General features: G+C 38.1%; 2 protein-coding genes across 8 annotated transcripts in view; both read right to left on the bottom strand.

The window, feature by feature from the left end:
• Positions 1-36: 36 nt before the first annotated feature.
• On the bottom strand, positions 37-14,700 carry LOC109603465 (unconventional myosin-IXa-like). 2 transcript variants are annotated; one of them, XM_020019965.2, is made up of 9 exons: positions 13,067-14,700; positions 9,981-10,898; positions 9,178-9,582; positions 7,947-8,258; positions 5,895-6,717; positions 5,699-5,829; positions 5,512-5,646; positions 3,054-5,457; positions 37-2,999 (listed from the first exon to the last, which is right to left on the bottom strand). In XM_020019965.2, the coding sequence occupies exons 1-9, from the start codon at positions 13,921-13,923 to the stop codon at positions 2,634-2,636; spliced, it is 6,351 nt and encodes a 2,116-aa protein (XP_019875524.2). In that variant the 5' UTR covers positions 13,924-14,700; the 3' UTR covers positions 37-2,633. The 2 variants fall into 2 exon arrangements, with proteins under 2 accessions (XP_019875524.2, XP_049820802.1); XM_049964845.1 differs by lacking the exon at positions 7,947-8,258 and having other exon boundaries at positions 13,067-14,698.
• Positions 14,701-15,896: 1,196 nt separating this feature from the next.
• The window catches only part of LOC109603466 (peripheral plasma membrane protein CASK), a 35,671-nt gene continuing 30,406 nt past the window's right edge, over positions 15,897-21,161 (bottom strand). For all 6 annotated transcript variants that reach the window (XM_049965236.1, XM_049965237.1, XM_049965239.1 and 3 more), the window contains 4 exons: positions 19,193-19,315; positions 19,011-19,133; positions 18,652-18,935; positions 15,897-18,586 (listed from right to left, as the gene is read on the bottom strand). In XM_049965236.1, coding sequence (XP_049821193.1) covers positions 18,407-18,586; positions 18,652-18,935; positions 19,011-19,133; positions 19,193-19,315 — 710 coding nt within the window. In that variant the 3' untranslated portion in view covers positions 15,897-18,406. The remainder of the gene's footprint in view (positions 18,587-18,651; positions 18,936-19,010; positions 19,134-19,192; positions 19,316-21,161) is intronic.

Here is a 21,161-nt window from a genome sequence, read left to right as displayed (position 1 = left end):
GGTGTTTGTTTTATTGTATAAATAATACGAGAGATAAATGGTTGACTGTTTTTATTTACAAAGTATGTATGTATTTTATTTGTATATTGATATAAACAATTTTGTCATAACATTTGGTTCATGGTTAATAATTTAGATTACACTTTACCAACATTATTATAATGTCAAAACAGAATCAGTCATTGCGGAAATGCCCCATATTATTGGCAAAGTTATACAGTAAATCAGTTCATTTTGCTGTTAATCGCAATCCAAGTAGTCAGAGAGCTGTATTACAACATACAAAATTACAACTTACATGACTACGATGATGCGAACATAAAAAAATAAAAGACAATAGGAATGCAGTCAGTTTGAGCTTTGTATTCAAGCAAAATCGACTAAAAATATTCTGCCAATCATAAACGTCCGATAAACACACTAGTAAATATTTAATGAATTAGCTAATCAACCTAACACATGTATGTATACAAATATAAATAGATAAGCGTTATATTTATTATTTAATGTGACAAAATATTTGTCGATTTCACACTTATTATTCATAATAATAATAACAATAATAATAGTAATAATAATAATAGTACGAGAGGTTTTTTGACGGGAAAATTTGGAATGAAAATAAGTTATCAGACAAACAAACAAACAAACAAACACAAATTGCAAGCGTGTGATAAAAATGGTTGGTTAGTAGACAACATATTATTCTAAGTACTGATGCATTAGAACCGAGGAGATTACATTATTATAATATAGAAATGACTGACGATGATAATTAACTAACTGCATTTAAAAAATAAATGCTTCATACAGCAATACTCTATATATCTATTAACAGAGATAATATGACTCGGTAGGAATCCTTGTCTCACAACGAATTGTTTAATAATTAAACGACAAGACTGTGGTTATATTGTAATTGTATGCAATATATTAAGGATAAAAATTGACCAACATTGAAAGAATATTGAGGAGTTTACGTCTTATTTTATTGCATCCGAAATAGCTTATGATCATCATAAAATATTCCCAATGGGTTGGTCCAATTTTTTTGCCTTACATATATTTATTATATATCGTTAACATACGCATAACATGTAACAATGATATGATGTAAAATGCAATATATAATTTAATAAATATTGAGTATGGATATTTAAGAGAATTTAAATAACATACATTTCTAAACAAGTCCAACTGAATTAATTCTTTCTTCCTATACATACTCGAAAATAATTTATAAGTATATTCTCACATTGCCTAACATATTTTATCAATTAATATTGCTTTGGTTTTAAATTTCAAAGAGCATTTTTATCAGGTGACAGATGTGCTAGGTAATTCTGAGTATTATCAATTATTCAATCAACAAATTTAATTCAATCAAGTTCTAAAATCAACAAAAAAAAAACTTTCTAGTTTTCAACAAATATAACCATTTATATCTGAAACATTTATGAAAATAAATTTCTGTACATTATTTATAAGTATTATTTATGTAGAATATCACGAAAAAAGAATGCATAACAAATGACTGTATGCACAATACTACAAATATAACATCAAGATTAACCGTCTTGAAAAATTGCACAGGTATAACTCTCATTCACTCAACGCATAATAAAAAATATGTATTTTCACACACGAAATGCCATGGTCAGAGTTGGAACACAAACTATTCTCTTTTATTGTTGTCGAAACGTTTATTTTATTTATTATTATTGCCTTTTTGATATTATTGTGTTGTTGTTGTTGTTGTTGTTGTTGTACAATTAAAAACAAGTTCGAACGTGAGAAGATAGTGTTTGATGATTGTGTTCTGACCTTAAACGATTCGTTCTAAATATATTATATATAAGTTTGTGACAATGACTTTTCACGTTAAATACAATACATTTAGAGAAACAAAAACAGTTTAGACAATAGTCAATTTAAGCGTTTTCAGTTACATTTTTTTCTTTTCTCTAATACTAGAACGTAGAAAGTTTCTTTCTATTGGTAATTAGTTACCCTGCCTAGTAGTAAACATGAATAATTTGATCAGTTGCGAAGTCAAGAAAAAACGTGCTTTTTCCCAGTTTAGTTTACAAAATTACAACACAAAGACACTTTGGCACACAATTTGTTTAAAATAAAACACTCGTTAGTGGAAAAGCAATTTTAAAATGAATGAATAAATAAATAAAACGAAATGAATAAAAAAAAATAATTCCTATGTTGCTTTATTAATTTGATTCGTTGCAACATTGATTGATTGATTGATTCAATTGAATTGGCACACGAGACCGACGATCGAATTCGAGGATGATTTTTTCTTGACTTGGAAACTTTCATTTAGTTTATTAACATACAAGTTGCTGCTGTTGCTCAGCTTTACTTATATTAGATTAATTTCTGTGTCATGGTTTTCCTTGAAAATAAATATAAATGATATCACGCGACTTCATATCGTTATGTAAATCAATATACATACTGGAAAAGAAACTTAATCATAATATTCTTGTGGGTATTATCACACAATAATTTAAAAAATATATATTTTACCTAAAAGTATTACTAAATTAAAAGGGGAGCAATTTAAGTATATATATACATGTACTAATCATATATAAATATGTACAGACACTTGGAATTTACACCATGATCGGGTCCTCGGCGTCCTCGACCACCTGCGAACCGGTCACGTCCGACGAGAGCTGTGTGGTCAGTCTGGGTGGTGCCGAGGTGCGCGGCTCGCTGCTCGAAATGGACCGGACGACCGGTGCCCGGGCCCTCTTCTGCTCGCCGGCGCCGATCGACGTCAGATCGTCGAGGCTGCCGTCCCCGTCGGTCGACAGCATGTCGTCGTCGGAGGTGGCGTGCGTGAGCGTGGGCAGCGTCGACGTCAGGTGCTCCTTCTCCTTCTGGATCTCGTTGATGTGGTCGACGAGCAGCGTCTCCTCCTCCTCGGTGGACTGGCTCTGCTGGCTCGCCGGGCACAGCTCCTCCGGGCTGAACACCTGAAACCGATTTTCCGATGGTACGATTGAACAGTGGGTGTTCGACTGAGGTACCTTCGAACTCCTCAGCGAGGAGAGTCGGTTGGTGGCCGCCTGGCACGCCGTCTGCAACGTGTCGATGTCGTCCAGGGTGGCCTTCACTTTCGTCAGTTGCGCCTTTATGATCGTCTCGATGCACTGCGTCTGGCTGTTGATGTCCAGCAGGCAGTCCTGGGCCGGCACCAGTTTGTTCGTTCTCAGCACGCACGGCGCGAACACGATCGCCAGAGAGGCCGGACTCATTCTGTTCACGTTCTCGTGCTGCGCTATTCTGGCAAGATGAAACATCAGTCTCTCCATCAGATCGTAGTTGGGCGGCGGCAGCTTCTTGAGGATGTCGTACAGGGTGGAGATGCGGTCCGATTCGTTGGGCAGATTGGCCGCCGTTATGAAGTTTTCGTAGCAGTCGTAGGTCAACAGGGGCTCGGGCATTTCACGCAGGAAGCTTTTGAACACGGACGACAGCACGTGCACTTGGTACTTGGAGAAATCGACGTCTTCCGGGCTGTCCTCCATTTTCATTTTCAGGTCTTTGATCTTGGAGCTGACGCCGGACTTCCTGTATATGCCCTCGGTGTATAAGCCGTGAATTTCGATTTGTTTCAGCAGTCTTTCGATCACCGAAGGTATTTTGCTCTCCTCCGTCACTAGTCTACCTAGTTCGACTCCGAACACCTTCTTGTTGGCGCTGGAGTCTCTGCATTTGATCGAGTTTGTGTAGCATTTTTTGTGGCAAGTCAGCTTGCACGACTGACAGACTAGACCACGTTCCAAGGGCCACATGAAAAAAGAACTGCATATCTCGCAGGCGGTCGGTATGTTGATGATGGTCAGTAAAAACGTGTGATTGTTGTACTTGATGCTTTCGATCTTCCTCTTCTTCTCCTTCTTCCTTTTGACTTTGCTGGGCTTCTCCTCCGCCCTGGACGACATGAACTCGTTCATGTAGCCTCTGAAGGCGTTTACGCCCATCGTAACGGGAAAGTCCATGCACTGGTTCGACTGTTCGTCCCGCTGACAAACGGTATCCATGGATTTGCAAAAGATTTCGATTAAATCCTTGTACTTAACGTTGAAGCCGTCGAAACCGTGCTTGACGCTGTAGATAGCGACCAAATTGTCCTTGAATTCCCTAAGAGCTTGCTTGAATAGCCGGTCCACGTCGCTGGACTTTTTCGAGTTCATGTCGATGTGCATGATTTTCACCGTTATAAACTGCGTCATCAGCTCCATCTCCTCGGGCCCCGATATGATGCGATCCTCTCGGTCGGTGAACTCGGACGTCCTCGTCAAATTGAAGTTGCTGTCTTCGGGTTTGGGCGAGTCGTACGGAGTCCTCGAGTGTTTTCGGGTTTTGCGCCTTCCGGACTTGCCGATGTCCTGTGTGGACTTCTGCGGGTTGCACGGCACGTCCAGGACTCTTTGGTTCTGGATACACTTTGTGTGCACCAACTTACGGCACGTCTTGCACTGGTAACCTTGTTTGGAGAACGTGTCGATTTGGTCTTTGCAGCAGGTGCAGGTGTCGTCGTCCTTTAACTGTTTCTGCACCTTCCTGAAGATGTGGCCGCCCATTTCGACCGCGTTCATGTCCACGGACTTGTAGTCGTTTTTGAACGGAAGGAGAGAGCTGGAGTCGAGGCCTCCGGGGTGGTCGTTGATGGTGAGTTTGGTGGCGGGGTCGCTGTTGCGACGCTTCAAATCCATATTGGGGATGTTGTGGCGCTGCCGTTTCGGCGTGACGGAGGCTTTTAACTCCGGAAGTCGGTGCGAGGCTTTGGCCTCGTCGATGGCCGGTAGGGCGTTGGTGATGCGGGTGCTGTCAGTGACTTCTTCGCCCAAGCTTTTCACTTGCGTTCGTTTCACGTTCCTCGGCTTTCTGATGGGGGCCTCCGGCCTGCCCAGGATTTGCTCCGTCTTGTTGGGTGACTTGTCGTAGGGATACACTTGATCTTTGGGCTTTCGGACTGGGGGTATGCTTTGCAAGTTGTTGAAGCCCGTCCCGCATCTGGAGCCTCTGGGGGACGGCCTTTGGGAGTTGGTAATCGGTGTTGACACTTTGAAGTTGTCGTGCACACTGGGCGAGCTGTCCAGGAAGTTGTCGTAGTTTTGTTCGGTTATAAGGGGCGTGGCGGACACTCCGCTGTCCGACAACGTTTCGCTGGTCGTGCTAGTGGATTGCCACGTCTTCTGCAGCGACTCCTGTTTGCTTGACGACTCGCGAATGGTGATCCCGGAGTGCGAGTCGGAACTGTGAGATTCGACGCTACGCTGCGACGTCAGCGAGTCCGCACTGCCTTTACGCACCGACTTGCACTCCAAGTCGGAATAGTCGATGGTTTTGGTCTGGGTTATTTTGCGCCTGTTGCCCGATTCCATCAGGGAGAAAACTCTGTCGTCAATTTTTGGATCCTCATTCCTGAAACAACAACACATTAACTTCCATTCTTGTGTCTGACTTAGGACAACTCACTTTTGAGTATAAGAACAATATTCGAAGTATGGACTTCTACTCCCAGGCGAAACGCTCGGCAAGGATAACGTAGATCGCAAACTAATTTTGGCATGCGACGTCGTGTCGATGTCGTCCTCTTGGATACCACTACTCCTAGAAAATAAAAACGTCAACACACTCCTTCATTTATTAAAGGGAAACGTACTCGTCTGAGTCCCGAAACCGTCTGTCGTTTTGGTCCAATATTAACTCCTCCTGGCTCGACTCTTTGCTGAGGAATGCCTCGTCAGAACTTCCTAGTTTCACTTGTAAGTGCACAGGGACGGCGCTAACCATCTTTAAAGTAACACGCAGGGTTAATTCAACTTCAAATGATTCAAATGAACACGTTGATTACTCACCATTTTCTCTTTGGGCAGCTTCTCCTTGACCCACTTCCGCACCAGGAATCCCTTGCACAGTGCCTGTAGGCCGGTGATGGTGTCCCTCAGCTTCGAGTAGTTGTTGCGGGCCTTGTAACCCCGCCAGAACTTCTGTATCTTGATGGTGGCCAGCAACTTCTTGAACTCCTTCTGCACCAGATACATCCGGTAGTAGGACTGGATGACCACCACGGCCGTCTTGGTGCGCAAGTACCGTTTGCGATCCAGGTACGCCCTAAACCACCTCTGCAAGGTGACGATGCTGGCCATGATTTGCGAGTGCAGCTTGCCGTCCAGCTTGTTCTTTTCGGTTTCGCGTAGGAACACTTTGCTCTTGCCCAACTGGTAGTTGTCCCTGTTGAGGTTCAGCTTGGCGAGGAAGTCGCGCACGTCTGTCTGCGAGCTGAGCAACCCTTTGGGCAACAGGATCCTGTACAACTGGATGAACTCATCGTAGGTGAGACGGACGTTGAAGCCTGCCTGGCGGATCCTGACCGTCTCCAACATACCGGTGTAACGCAGCTGACGTTGGACGGTCTCGTCGTCGAATTCGTTCGGGATTTTGTTCGCGTTCGATTTGATGCAGCGTATGAAGAAGGGGTTGGCTTGGTTGAGCGTGTCCATGAGTGACTGCAGCGATTGTTGGAATTGGGCCGTTACAGTCATCGGTTGTTTCCTCGCCTTGCCCAGTTGGCCCTGGTTGGTTGAGGTGATGCCGGTGCGTCCGGCCAAGGTTTTAACCGACTGTAGGTTTTTCAGGCCCTTCTTGCTTCGCTCCCGCGGACGGAACGACTTGTTTTTCCTATTGCAGAAGAGAAATTAATGCTTTGGGGGACGCACGTTTGGTGTCACTCGTGTTGTGAACGTTGTGAATTATTTTTCAGCAGTTAGTTTATCGCTTAACACTCATGCAGGTAAGTACATAATGGTCTCATGCTTGTTCAAAATGAAAATAACACACCGCCAAACAAAAACAAGGTATATTTTATTAATTACATGAAATATCTGACCAATTGTCAACGTATTAATGCAGACTTATGAAGCAAGATGTGTCAGATATTTCTTGTAGTGGAAAGCCAATCGTAAATTTACACTCCTGCAATGAAAAATACACACATCTGTAACATATATTCGACAAATTAATTTATTATCACATAAATATAAAACAATTATCGGAATTATTTACAATTTTTTGATAATACCCGTGGTTCCTAATATGTTTCAATCGGGATTCTCGCCGAATGTTCCACAACAATGATGGCCCACAGGACGAACCTTCACCGTAAAAACACAGAGATGGGTTACATTATTAAATCGAATAAAATAGTTTAAAATGTATGAAAATATAGTGGAAGTAATAACAAATACTTGTTAGAATGGTAAATTATATCTACTATTTAATTTCTTGCTTTTCTGTTCAATATTATCACTACACACTTGGTGTCCCATTGAAAATAAGAATATTATTGATAAATTAAGACGCACAAAATTAAATTTAAATAACGAACACTCCGTATAAAATTTGGAAGTACTAATAATAGCTCCTTATAGAATGATCTCTTGTTAACGTGTATACCAAAAATTAACTTTCCAACATCAAAATTGGAGACTTTACAGACATTTTTGTTAGACCAACTGTCAAAATGTTAGGAAAAAAATTAATAACTCAAAAACTATGGGGATTAGGTATAGAACATGGTATACCCATTTTAATTGTAATTTCATGCAGAATTTAAAAATCCAAAATTATACAGGGTGTTCCGTTGAAAAAAAACAGATTTAATGAATAAATTATATAAATCACACTGTATATAATATATGTAACATGTTCGTATAATATAAAGTATGCTTTTGAAATTTTCTACTAAAAACACTTAAATTTTTGATTAATTAGTTTTATTTTTTAATGGTATTTATTATCTCCACTTTTCCTTTAATTGAGTAGTACTAATTAAGACAAATGAGGCATAGTAACCCGTCCCCAGGTGACCCACAACCAAACCCGAGACAGTAGACAAGAATCACACGTACATAACAATCTGATTGGCCCTTTGGATCGCCCTGGCCTCGTCCGGACACAGGACCCGTTCCAAAGTGGGGCCGTGACCGGCGGACTCCTTCCTCCTCCTCGTCTCCGCCTCGTCTTGGCCCTTGTTCGTCGCACTGGTGCTGCCCGTGCCGCCGCTGCCGCCGCCTCCGCCAACAAACCTGTTGCGCTGATAGAACTGCGGCCAGGACAGCCGGTTGTGACCGGTGCCGTTGTTCGGCGATTCGAGGTGGTCGTTGTTGTTGTTGTGGTGGTTGCGACCCGCGCGGTTGAACGACAACGGGTTTCGTTGTTTACTGCGTCACGTGATAAAAACACAATAAAAAAACTAAGCAGGCAACACAGGCAAAAGGTGGTCTTAACTCCTTCTCACTTAGTTAGTTACTTGTGAACGCCACAAGACATAGAAATTAGACGCACCACGTACCTAGGTCACCAAAAGAAGCACTACATAAAAACCGAATAGAAATTAAACTTGGTTAACGCTAATATTAAACAACATGCACAATCAATAAAGGGCTGGTTCATGCTACATGATGATGACAAATAATAAAACATCGAGTACAAGAATAGATCAAGATCGGGCTGTTGAAAAGTCGTAGACACTAACATCGATAAAGTCTAAAAGGATAATAACAATTAACGATGATTTCAAGAATGGTCGTTAACTTTTAATAACGAATTTTTAATAATCTCAACAAAATCATGTCAATAATAAAGAAATATTCCAGTTAAGTGTTTAATTTGAACCAATTTATCGTGTATAATTCAATGATTATTTCTTTAAGTAGTGACATGATGAGACAATAAACAACAGATGATAAATGATACTAGGGGAAAAAACGTCAACCGATGTTCAACTTACGCAATTCTGTTAACTGTGAGGTTCACAGCGGAAACTGTCACTAGATGGCTACAGAATTGAACATAGGAGTTACTAAATTTGATCGACACATTGTTCAATATATAGCACAAAAGCACATCACACTTTTATTGAAATCAAACAATAAGGGAACATCAAGACAAAATCGGGTTAGTCGTTACTTAAAATTAAAATAAATCTTGTCCTGACTCAAGGTGATTAAATAATAACTGGGTGCGTGTGTATTGAATATAATCAACATTACTGTAGAGTAGTTACTTCAGTTGGTAAGTATTAAAAAAGCACCTCGAGCAACCAAAGAGAGTTAAACCAGAGGGAAAGAGGAAACGAACCTGATCAGATTCTCGTTGGGAACGTGGTTCCTCTGGTAGCGTTGCTGGATGTTGTTCTTGTTGCCGTCCACGCGTCCCTGCCGGTGCTTGCGTCCCGCCTCGTGGAAGGCGAAGTAGGCGCGGAAGAAGGCGCGTACAATTGCCCAACGGAACACGGCCACCGGATCGGCGCCAACCAGCTCCCTGACGAACGCCATGGAGCTGTTCTTGAGCACGCCGACGATGTCCTGGCGCATCAGGTCGAGGTTTTTCTCGCGCATGTCGGTCACCTGGTACTTCACCTTGCCCGCGTAGTGTTCGACGATGAACGCGAACTCCTTCTTCTGCGGCTTTTTGTAGAACTTGTTGTCCTTGTGGACGGTGTTGAACTTTTGCAGGAGCGTCTCGTTGGTCGCGCCCGGGAAACTTGAACCAAATAAACATTCAGAATACTTTTCAAAAATATTATGTGGCGTAGAAAATGTAGAGAGGAAGTAGAGGAATCCCATAATCTACTGTATCATTAAAACTGATTTATATCAAAAACGGTTGGAATAATCAAAATTGTTCAAGAGTACTTTTTTCTCCTAAATTCTTCAAAGAATATGAAAAGTTTAGTAGCTTTAAAAAATATTCAGAAGCGTATATATTATTTATTCCCAAATTGTAGACCCACGTTGTATATATTGTTATATTAGAAAATTGAAGTAATGCAATAAACCGTGCAGGTTAAAAATAAAATGTTTTTATTGCTCGTGTCTCCTCCAAACGAATTTAGACGCAAAGGCAGGATTTTATTTTTAAAGGTGTCGCAACAGACTCACTTGCACTGGTCGTCGAGCAGACAGAGCAGCCCGTTGGGCTTGCCCTCGATGAGCTGCAGACAGCCGGTGTTGTCCATGAAGTCGATGTTGTTCCACCGGATGTCCTCCTTGCGGTACTCCTCCTGCTCGTACTTGAACACGTGCTGATTGAAGTAGTACTGCAGATGCTCGTTGGCATAGTTGATGCACAGCTGCTCGAAGCTGTTGTTGAGGCCGAAGTCCTCGAAGCCGAATATGTCGAGGACGCCGATCGAGTTGCCCTGGTGTTCGCGCGGCGTGTCCTTCTTGGAGAGGAGCGCGTGGTTCACCTGGAGCACGATCCAGTCGAAGAGGGCGCCGTAGAGGCACTTGGCCATCGCGTCGCGACTGGCTATCGCCTCCGGCAGTCTGTAGTTGATGACCAGCGTCTCGCCGGACGCCCTCGCCCTTTTGGCCGTCAACGCCTGCATCAGCGTCTCCTGTTTGACTCTGAGCAGTTCGGAGATGAGGGCCACCACGTCCGGGTTCTTGACGCCGACCGCCTCGTCGTGGTGGTAGGCGGACTTGCGCGGCTGGAACTCGACGTTGCCGAGCAGCAGGACGGCCGACAGGACCGAGAAGAGGCGTCTCTGTTTCTCCGGCGTGAACCCGACCATCTCCATCGACTGTTTCAGCCGCGAGAACTCGTAGTTCTCGTCGACGTTCTCGAGGGTCAGACACGACTTGTTCAGGTAGTAGTACTGGTCGGGGGACTTGAGGTGGAGGATCTGGCGTTCCTGCATGCTGGCGCCGGCCAGCAGGTAGTAGAACACGTGGTAGTTGCGCTCGTTGCGGCCCTGCGAGCAGATCCGCGACTTCTCCAGCAGGTACTTCTGCACCACGGCGCCGTGCACCATGCCATTCTCCTTGTAGTTCACCTGGATGAATTTACCGAAGCGGCTGCAACCGAATTGGCTCGTTAGCAAACTCCCCCCATGTTAAATCATTCGATATTAAAACGGCGGTACATAAATAGACAGACCAACCAGTGCAGAATTGTATCCAATTATCATTAAAACGAGGCAACGTTTGATGAGCATTATGATCGGGGACAGCGGCTCGGTTATCTTTTTGGTTTAAGGATGTGGCTTACACAAAAGCGACATCGCGATAAACCCTTTGAACAGCGCTGCCACAACGCCACGAATTATAAAGCCATTTTATGCCGTTCTAATATTACTGTTCAATGCGACTACTGAGAACGTCAACTCGCAGATTGTTCTGCTCTGTTCTATCAGAGTGTCACACATCCATTCAATATGTTTACATTTACATTGATTCAGTGCAGCTATTTTTAAAATAACTTCACATGACTAAACTTGACTAAACAAATATATGGTTAAATCATCAAATTTAAGAAATTAATTGTGGATTAAATGCAAATTAATTATGAGAAATCATTATCTACATATGGAAAAATGTATAGAATTTAAATTGATTTATTTTGAATTTTCGGTGTAACAGGAAGTGACATTAACTTTGCTATTTTCAAACGAACACCCGGTACATTTTGCATCTTTAAATTCTACATGTAACTACATGACTATACCATGTCCTATACCTAAAAAATGAACAAAATTAAATGTATATCACAAACACCCTGTATAAAATATAGGAGTTCTAATAATGACACCTTGTACAATAGTCCTTTGTTAACCTGTATGCCAAAAATGATCTTAACACTGTCAAAATTGGTGGATTTATAAACACAACCAATAATTAGACCACCTGAACCTGTCAAAAATTTTGGAAAAAAATTTATAATTCGAAAAGTATTGGATTTAGACATAGGACATGGTATAGCAATTTTATTTATATTTACGTGTAGAATTTAAAAAATCAAAAATATACGGGGTGTTCCATAGAAAATAACAAAGTTGACGTCACTTCCGGAAAAATCGGATGTAAAATTTTGTTCAAAACAAACTAAAAAAATAGTTCAAGTTAAGTTATAATTACTATACAAATTTCAATTCAATATCTTTAGCCATTTTTCATAAACTTCCAATAAATATATTAGGTGGAGCACTCTGTATATAAAATATATTTAAATATTTTTTACCATTTTGTTTTTTCAGAAAATGTATAAAAACAACAATAATATTTAATATTCTATACAAAATGTTAAAAAGACTCATTTTTTAATTTTCTTCTTGAAACAAAGAATGTCATAAATAAAATAGAATTAATATATTTAAAATGCATTTATTTTCAGTTAGTTGTTGTGCCAATTTATCTATCTAAAGTTAGCAAAACATCTTTTTTGAAGCAAACATTTCTTTACTTCACAATTAATTTTGGACACGTATTAGTTTGATTAAATCACAGATGAAATAAAATCATTCCCTTCTGAGAACACTAAAATTTTAAAATGTTCTGAGTAATTAATTATCAGTCTTAAAAAATGCATTTTTTAAATTACAAAAACTTTGATAATCACGTCAAAAATGTTATTTTTAGACCAATTACATATAATAGGCAGATTAAACAGGAATAAATAAATTGTTGACAGCATTTAAACTCATTCTAATGTTATTAATTAATGTATGACGGTTAGTTCAAAATATATAATCTAATTTTTCATCATAAGTATGAGTAACAACATTAATCATGTTATAATTGCAATGACTGACAAACGAATTTAATAAGAACGAAAGTTCCTGAATGTTTTATTATTATTGACGTACTTATTTATCAATTGCATCCATTCATACTCATTGTAATGCTTTTAACTAGTCACTTACTAATCAAATAATAGTATTTGCCTGGAAAATTAATTATAAACAACATTTTGTGCATTCATAATTAATTGCTTTCAGTTTAGAACATAGTTTATCATTGCTGTTATCAAATATTACTGAAACCTTATCTGGAGGTATTATATATTTCCTAAAATCGGCAATCAATAATCTCAGATAAATAGTAACTAAAAATATTAGTCACTGGCAAAAATATGTTTAGAAATTAGTGCTAATTAAAATGACCAATTCATAAAATGTATTTTAAGGTCTATTCCACTGATTGTAAACATTATCAAATGACACAGACGTCTTTCAGAAGACATTTACCTAGAATTGTTGTTGTGTGCAGTTTTGGCGTTGCCAAAGGCCTCCAGAACTGGACCGGCACTCAAAATTGTCTGTTCCACACCACTGCCGTGCGAGCCCTTCTGACTGAGGGCGGTCAGGTGATGCAGCAAAAAGTTAGTGCTCTCTGTCTTTCCAGAACCACTTTCACCACTGATAACGATGCACTGATTCTTCCTGTCCTTCAACATGCAATGGTAGGCGGTGTCGGCGACCGCGAAAATGTGGGGCGGCAAATTGGGGCCCAGCCTCCTGTTCTGGTACAGTTTTACGTACTTCGGATTGTAGATGGGGTAGAATTTGAACGGGTTGAGGGCAATGAGGATGGAGCCCACGTATGTGTATATGTGACCGGCCACGAACCTAGCCCTAAGATTGTCCAATAAGGTTTTCTCGTTCAAATCGGGCAACTGACACAAGTCCGGGTACTCCCTGTCTTTGGGCTGGTACAAGAAGCGGTGGAAGTAATCCTTGATCAGCTGCGGGTCCATCACGAAATTGGAGTTCCAACCGAGATCGTTGGTCTTTTCCCGCAGGTAGAAGCGGTAGGATGTGGTGTCGGTGCTGCTTTGGGGCCACAGCATCATGAGTTGGACCGGGCTCTCGCCGGAGGCGAGGCTTCTCTCCTTGCACTCCTGTCCAAAGTCGTCGCCCATCACCTCGGCCAACTCATACACAGAGTCTTCGTTGAGGCTCAACCTCTCAACTATGCAGGAGACTATCTCCTCAGAGGTCGTCTGCTTGCTGGCCTCCACCGACAGGGCTTCGTAGAGGGCCGATAGGGCCCCCACATACACCTGCACAATGTGCCTGTTATTCTCGCTCACTGGCATCATCATTGTTTTGTTGTCTTCCCCTTTTATTCGGTCACATTACTGCTTAATGTTTACCGGAACAACTGCACCGCAAACCGTGGCTCACTTTTAATTAACAGACATGATTGTATTGTTTGAGCTTTTCAATTAGAAAATAGAAATTGATCAGTAACAAGTCAAATAAAATGTGTTATTAATAAAAATTTCACTTGATGCAGTGTTACGGTCATGACTTATCGTTAGCAATAAATAAAGTGCCGAGTGTTTTTCGGGGTTGAATAATAAGGGTATGTATTTGTCAGAACGGGGTCACATGTTGCTTCTATGAACCAGATCGCGAACAATTCGTATGTTTTCCCCGTCTCATGTTTAACAATTAAGCAGCGTACAACGATTAACGGCGTTGTTTAATTGAGGCACTCGATTGGTGTGGTTGTACATTGAAACACAAACAACGACAGAGTTTGCGACGTATCTGTCAGGAGTATGTAACACCCATAACAAACAGGTAAACATCCATGGCTACAGACACCCGCCCATAAGATAACTGAAAATGGCCCAGTTCTCACGTATCTCACTACACTACACTAAAGTACTAGCTGGTATTGGAACTAGATATCACAACCATTCGAGTTCTGTGCATTTTCAGTTAGCCGTCAGCCCACAAAAAGAACAGAAACCACCATTTTTATTTGTTCGGACTGCGTGAGACAAGAGCGAATCGAGAATCAAGGACACACCACGTGATCTGGGCGCCAACTATGAATCACGGTTCCTGAAATACTACTGTATCCGGTTAACCAGAAATAACTACACCCCAAACGATTCCCAATAATTTTTATCGTCGCTTTACTTTTGTTTCTATCAATCCCTATTTTTCAATCATCTAATCTTATCTCCTTTCTAACTCGATACGAAATGTCACTGATAAGTAATTGATAAAAGCAGAAAATTTGTAATAAATTTTCCAATTGGAATGTCCACTATTTGTTTAATAAACAAAATTTAAATATATTTATAATTATTTAATTAATTAATTAATTAATTAATTAATTAATAACGTGAATGTACTGTGAAGTGAGTTAGTGAAAATTAAAATAATAGGTTCTTCATCTAGTATGCAACCTAGATTACACGAATAGTTTTAATCAATGAAATGGGAGTCAAATATATTCATTCATAAAATTTATAAAGAAAATAAAAAGTATAGCAATTCAGGAGGACGTAAGAAATCTATATACTTGTCCAATTTTAGGTAATGCCGTGATGTTGTTGTATATAAAGAATGTACAAGTAGATTTTACCTGCAAACTAATCGATATTTTTATTGCATTGAAGTTTACTTATTATATTTATTGACTCAGTAATTGTACTATAGTTTAAATAAATAAAACAAAACCATTTCTTCATTTCAGTTTTAATAATCATAATTATTCTTTTCCCTTTATAATTAATTATAATTAATAGACAACCAAAAAAGTTCGTGCGGTTTTTCTCTATTTTCAACTTTTATGAATTATATTCAGAAAGCAGGAGGTAGTGGTGGGGTAATTTTGATTATAGGTTAAAACTTATATCAAGGGCTACAATTCAGTATGTTTGTTAAGTTAAATTACTTTGAATTAAAGTGCAAAGTTTGGTCGTGTCAAATGCTTGTTTCGTACTTTATGAATTCAAATTTGGTTCCAAGGCTGCAGAAGCTTGCCGTCCTGCTTTTGGGGAAGCTGTAGCTGAACGGGCCGGTCATAAGTGGTTTAAGAAATTTGCCTGGAGATTCAATGTAAGTGATGAAACTATTAGCATGGATTTGCATGATTTTTTTTGGTTGCCTGATATTTATAAACTCGGGAATAACATTATTGTAATTTAAATTTTGGGTGAAAACACAATTTATTAAAAGAAACAAAAATAATAATGAGTTCAGAGTGTATTTGTGGTATAACGAATTTAAAATTAAATATTATATATTACATTATATAATAAATAAAACGAATATCTAATAATATTACATGTTTATTTTTCGAAATATCTTCAACTACTTCATTCTAGTTACTGAATTGCAAACGGTATGCCTACTCTAGGATTTTTTTATCAAATTACTTATAAGGAATAAACCTTAGTCGTTCACAATTTTAAATTTATACATTTACAGGAAGCAATCTCACTTTTAAATTCATGTATCTTAATTTCTCCTTGCGTTAACATATTACTCCATTTAATAGAAATGTAATAGTAACACAATATAAAACTATAACTGTTTATGGCACAAACATATTTGTACATATCTTATTATATAAATAAAATTAAATACGCCTACAAGTTTGAATAAAATTGCCATTAAAATTGTAAGTAAAAAGATGAACTAGTACGTTACGAACGATCAAATTAGCCATTTTATCTAGATATGTAAACGATGTTTGATGCCAATTATTTTATCAAAAACATTTGTAGAATTACATATACATTATATAACAATATTTATTAAAATATAAAACATAATTATCAGGTTCATATTATGCGCCATGTATTAACAAAGTTATTTTAACAAAAACATACATATAAATTGCTAATTATCTATAACAATAATATGGCAACATATATGAACGTTTACAGATTTCCTAGTGGTTTAAATGTTGATTATATTAACAAGTTTCTGCAATATGAAAAAGCAAAACTTAGTCATGCCTTCTAACTAACTATATTTGCACAGCTTTTGACCATTTTTATATAATTTATAGTATAATTAATACATTAACGGCATTATAATATTTCGCTACGAAGCTGTCTATATATTTTTTATTTAAAATTCGACTACACAAACAACTACGAACTGAAATTTCGTCAATTATTTTCATTATATTGGTCCATTATAAATTTCTCTTTATGTTGGCTGTAGTAAAGTTGTTTTTTGAACACCTAATAATAATAATGTTTTGAATTATACCTATCTAGTTAATATAACCAACCTGCGAAAGTTCCTCTTACTAGTAACTATCTTGTCTGAAAGAAACATCCTTAGCCTTAATCATTTCAACGTTTTAGTTATTGAGCAAAAACTAATTTTGACTTGTTTTATTTTGCTATTAATTAATTTGAATCTCAGCCCCTAGAAATGTTACGCGGGAAAGACTGACGAAACATATTAACGTTACATCCCTGTATATTTTAGTAATACGTTTCATTAAATTCGTAGTATTCTTTTTATTTAGACTAGTTCTATACATTTTTATCGATTTTATAAGAACACAGAAAAATCAAATCAGGTTTACTTTCACGCTCAATCACCACTACTTCAGTAGTTTACTCGGCTAAATTGTTATTAAAAATTAATGAACACAACACACAGACAATGTTTCTATAAGGTAGTAGCTGAGATACAACGATTCAAGTTTCTTATCAACACTTGTGTGAGTGTATAATCCGATTATATAATTAAATTGTTTAATGCTCCAGACATATTGCTATCATTTTGAATTGAAGCAACTTTTACAACTGTTTTATTGAGCGTTTCGTAATTTATTTTGCTACGAAAATTAAACTACCAGTGCACGTTCTTATTGTAAAACTGATTGTGGGTAACTTTAAGGTGTCAAATTAAATTTACAAGCATGTTTTTAAATCAATATTTCAATTATATGTTAAATCTATGTTTATAAAGCTGAACAATTTTACATACGGTCCAGCTTTACAAAAATTAATTGACGATATTGTAACTGGATCATTGTATGTTAGTGATTATTGATTTAAAACACACACTAGTTTTATTAGTAGTAGTCAGCTCAATGTATCAAATTTCACGTTTATCGGTTCGCAGAAGCTCTTATCCTATGATATATAAAATGTGAAGCATAAATCATTAAAAAGTAACAGATTGGTGCCAATTATTTTGAATTGAGCATTACTAGATAGATTTGAAACTGTCCCTTCATTTATTTTAGGTAATTGTGATGTAAAGTAACCAAACTGCTACTTGAAGACAGCAAGAGGTGTCTGAAATATGAACATATATGTTAGCAATAACCTTCCGAGTCAAGTGGTGGGGTTAACGCCGGAAACACCCGAACGGGATCGACACCCGGGTACCCAAATTGGGGGCGTAGCTTAATAACGAGTTGTAGTACTTTGCTAACGTATATTTCCTACTCGTAAAGTAATTAATTAATAAGGTGATGTTGGCGAAAAACACAATGATCTAATTACACAACACGTGGAGGATACACCAAACAAATATGTTAGGATTTTCTGCCAATCGTTTAAATATGTAATGTGTGTGTGACGCTTGCGTGGTGTATTCTCTATTGAAATGTTACTGGCCTAATCTAACACTTATTATTATTAATAGCATTTTGCGCGCGGAGACCAGCGTACGTGGACTGCAACGGACTGCTGACAAATCCATACAATGAATAGAACCAAGTTAAAATGAAAACAATTCAAGGCAATTAATACTTTTTGATAGAGCTTAGAAATTCTGCAACGACCCGAACTCCCAGGCGTTGGGTTGCTGTCAGTACACCCACGAGACGGGTATCCATTGCGGTGTGGTTTGGACGCGTTCAATCGCCGACTCCAGAGCTCCAATCGTCTCGTCTATGTCGTTATTGATGATTGTTAAGTCGAAGTAGTGTCCGTACGCGTTGCGTAGCATGTCCGATTCTTTGGCGAGCCGCTCCAGACTTCCGTCAAACTGTAAACAATTGATTACAGTTACAAAACCCTCTCTACTATTGAGTTATTCAGTGATAAACTTACGTCAGCCATGTTTTGTAAGGCCGGGGCGGCGATGAACACAACGTAGGGCGAAAACTCGGCGGTCCTCAGCACTTTGAGAGCCTGCGGCTCCACGTCCAGGATGGCCATCTTGCCGTCCTGGTGTATCTTCCGGATGGTGTCCAACTTGGTGCCGTACATGGCGTCCTCGTGCGTCCCGTACTCCAGATACTCGTTGGCGGCGATGTCCGCCATCATTTCGTCGTGCGACACGAAGAAGTAATTGCGGCCGTTCTCCTCGTCCGCCCTCGGTTGTCTCGTTGTATCTAAAAATTGAAATTCACCGCTCGTAAACGAGTTGCTCAAGTGTTTTACTGATGAGGCTTGAAATTGATACTTACGGGGAATCGGGTAAGCATATTGGTCTGGATGCTTGGCAATTAACGTATTCTTTATGTGCCTCCTTCCAACTCCGTGGGCGCCGAGCAAGACGAGCGTTTTCCGCTGGAAAGCCGGATCTGACACTGAAATTTCGTTTCATCATTAACCTTCTTTGGTAATTTGTTTCGCTGTTTGTACTCACTTGGCAATTTGACTACTTCCTCGTAAGTGACTAAATCTAATTGGTCGAAGACTGCGTTATGTTTGGCCAGATATTTGTCCTTCATCTTCTTGTTTTTGTGTCGACCGAATATCGAGCAGTTCACTAAAATTAAATTAATTTCAGTAAAAAACACCCCGATGATTAATGTGCTACCTTTGCTATAGTGTACATGCAAATCGATAGAACAAGAATGAACAATTTTTGTTTCCCAGCAGATCACAAAAATCATTCTACCAGGGAAAACATTGATTAGTAAATAAGACATTCAGTACAGGCCAAGAAACGGCAAGCAATAAAACGTCGCAAGTTTCCTTTGTTACTTTTTGGGGTAAAGTTGGATAGTAATATATACCGGTTGGTCAACATGTGATGTTGCATGCACACATTTATTTATAGTCAGATACTTACATGGAAGCCCTTAAAACGGATTATACTTGATAGAGTGATTATTTAAAATATATTTTTTATTAGCTTAGTTAGTAATTTTATAAAATTAATACTTCCTACAGGCTTTGTGAATATTTTTTATATTTGATTTGATTTAAAAATGGCCTATTATTTAATGATGTAAATTTCATGCAAATTTGAATGTGATATAATACTGAACTAGAAATGTGCATTACTGGAAAATGTGATAATTTGAGAACACACGTGCATTTAAAATAGAGAAAGGATATTTTCTGTATGTACTTTACATAACTTCGACGATTAACAATTTGTTTTTTTCGAGTTGATACTTAATTAAAGTTGGAAGTAACGATTTGCATAAATGAGACACAAACTGAACGGAGAATTTCGTGTGTCATTGTGCGATCTACCCAAAAACACTGCTGTAAAACTTGAAATTGACTAATGGAGCATCTTTGCTTTCTAAACTTTGTCTAAAATTTAAATTTAAAACTTGAAATAAGATTGGAAAACTTATTTACTCTGTGTGTTGGGAATATAAATTTAAAAATAAATCATGCTTTGGTCATAAACTAGAGGAAATATTTTCAATATTTAATTAATTTATAACACCAGATATTAAAGAGAAAATAATATTTGTATTTGGTATATGTTATTTTATAACAAACTGTACTAGAATATTTAAAAACAAGTACAAAAAGTAGTTTAATACATATGAAACTTTTAGTTTTTGATTGTTTAAAGTTTGCCCTGTAAAGTTGTTGGAAAAGAGATTGACTTGGCACAGAAAGCATTTGAAGAAACTTGTAAATTATCTGAAATTGTACTTGAACAAAGTTGTAGACTAAAACGATACAGACATATGTTTATTAAAGAGATTAGAGACATGATTAAATACAATATTTTATTATTAAAAGTGCATAAAGCATATAATTAATGAAATTTCAAATTATATCCAAGGTTACCAGTAGTATTTTAATAGTTATAATAACGCTAATTATTAGATTAGACATTTTATAAAGTAAGTTTTACATTTATCATGCATTTCATGCAAACATAAAATTTATATATACATGTTTTTTATTATTGTTGTTTCAATTTGAGTGGTTTCTGTTATAGGTATGATATAATTCAAATTATGTTTGTAACTGATGGAGATTATACATTTTATGTTAGGTGTTCAAACATATAACAGTTTCCTGATGACAAATATACATTTCTGTCCAATTCTACCCCACTGAATTTTCGAATTCCTTTCAATTTAGTATCTACATATTTTGATCTTTCTATACCTGTAGTACCATCACAACCATTAGTATGAGAAGAACATCCTTTTTCCACGTCTTGCATTCAACAAAAATACAGGTCATACCAACAATAATTATTAGTTTATTTAAATTTACTTTTAGTTGTTTAGTTAATAACTACCTAACATGCACACTTGTTTTGTTTATTGGTTTCGTTTAGGTTTATTTATGTAAGTTATTATGAATATGGGAACAACCATGCAACAGAAAAATGCAGCCACTTAACCAAATGT

The sequence above is a fragment of the Aethina tumida genome, chromosome 3, assembly GCF_024364675.1.
Source record: "Aethina tumida isolate Nest 87 chromosome 3, icAetTumi1.1, whole genome shotgun sequence".
Taxonomy (NCBI): domain Eukaryota; kingdom Metazoa; phylum Arthropoda; class Insecta; order Coleoptera; family Nitidulidae; genus Aethina; species Aethina tumida.
The sequence above is the reverse complement of the archived record's forward strand: the minus strand, read 5'-3'. Positions and strand labels throughout refer to the sequence as shown.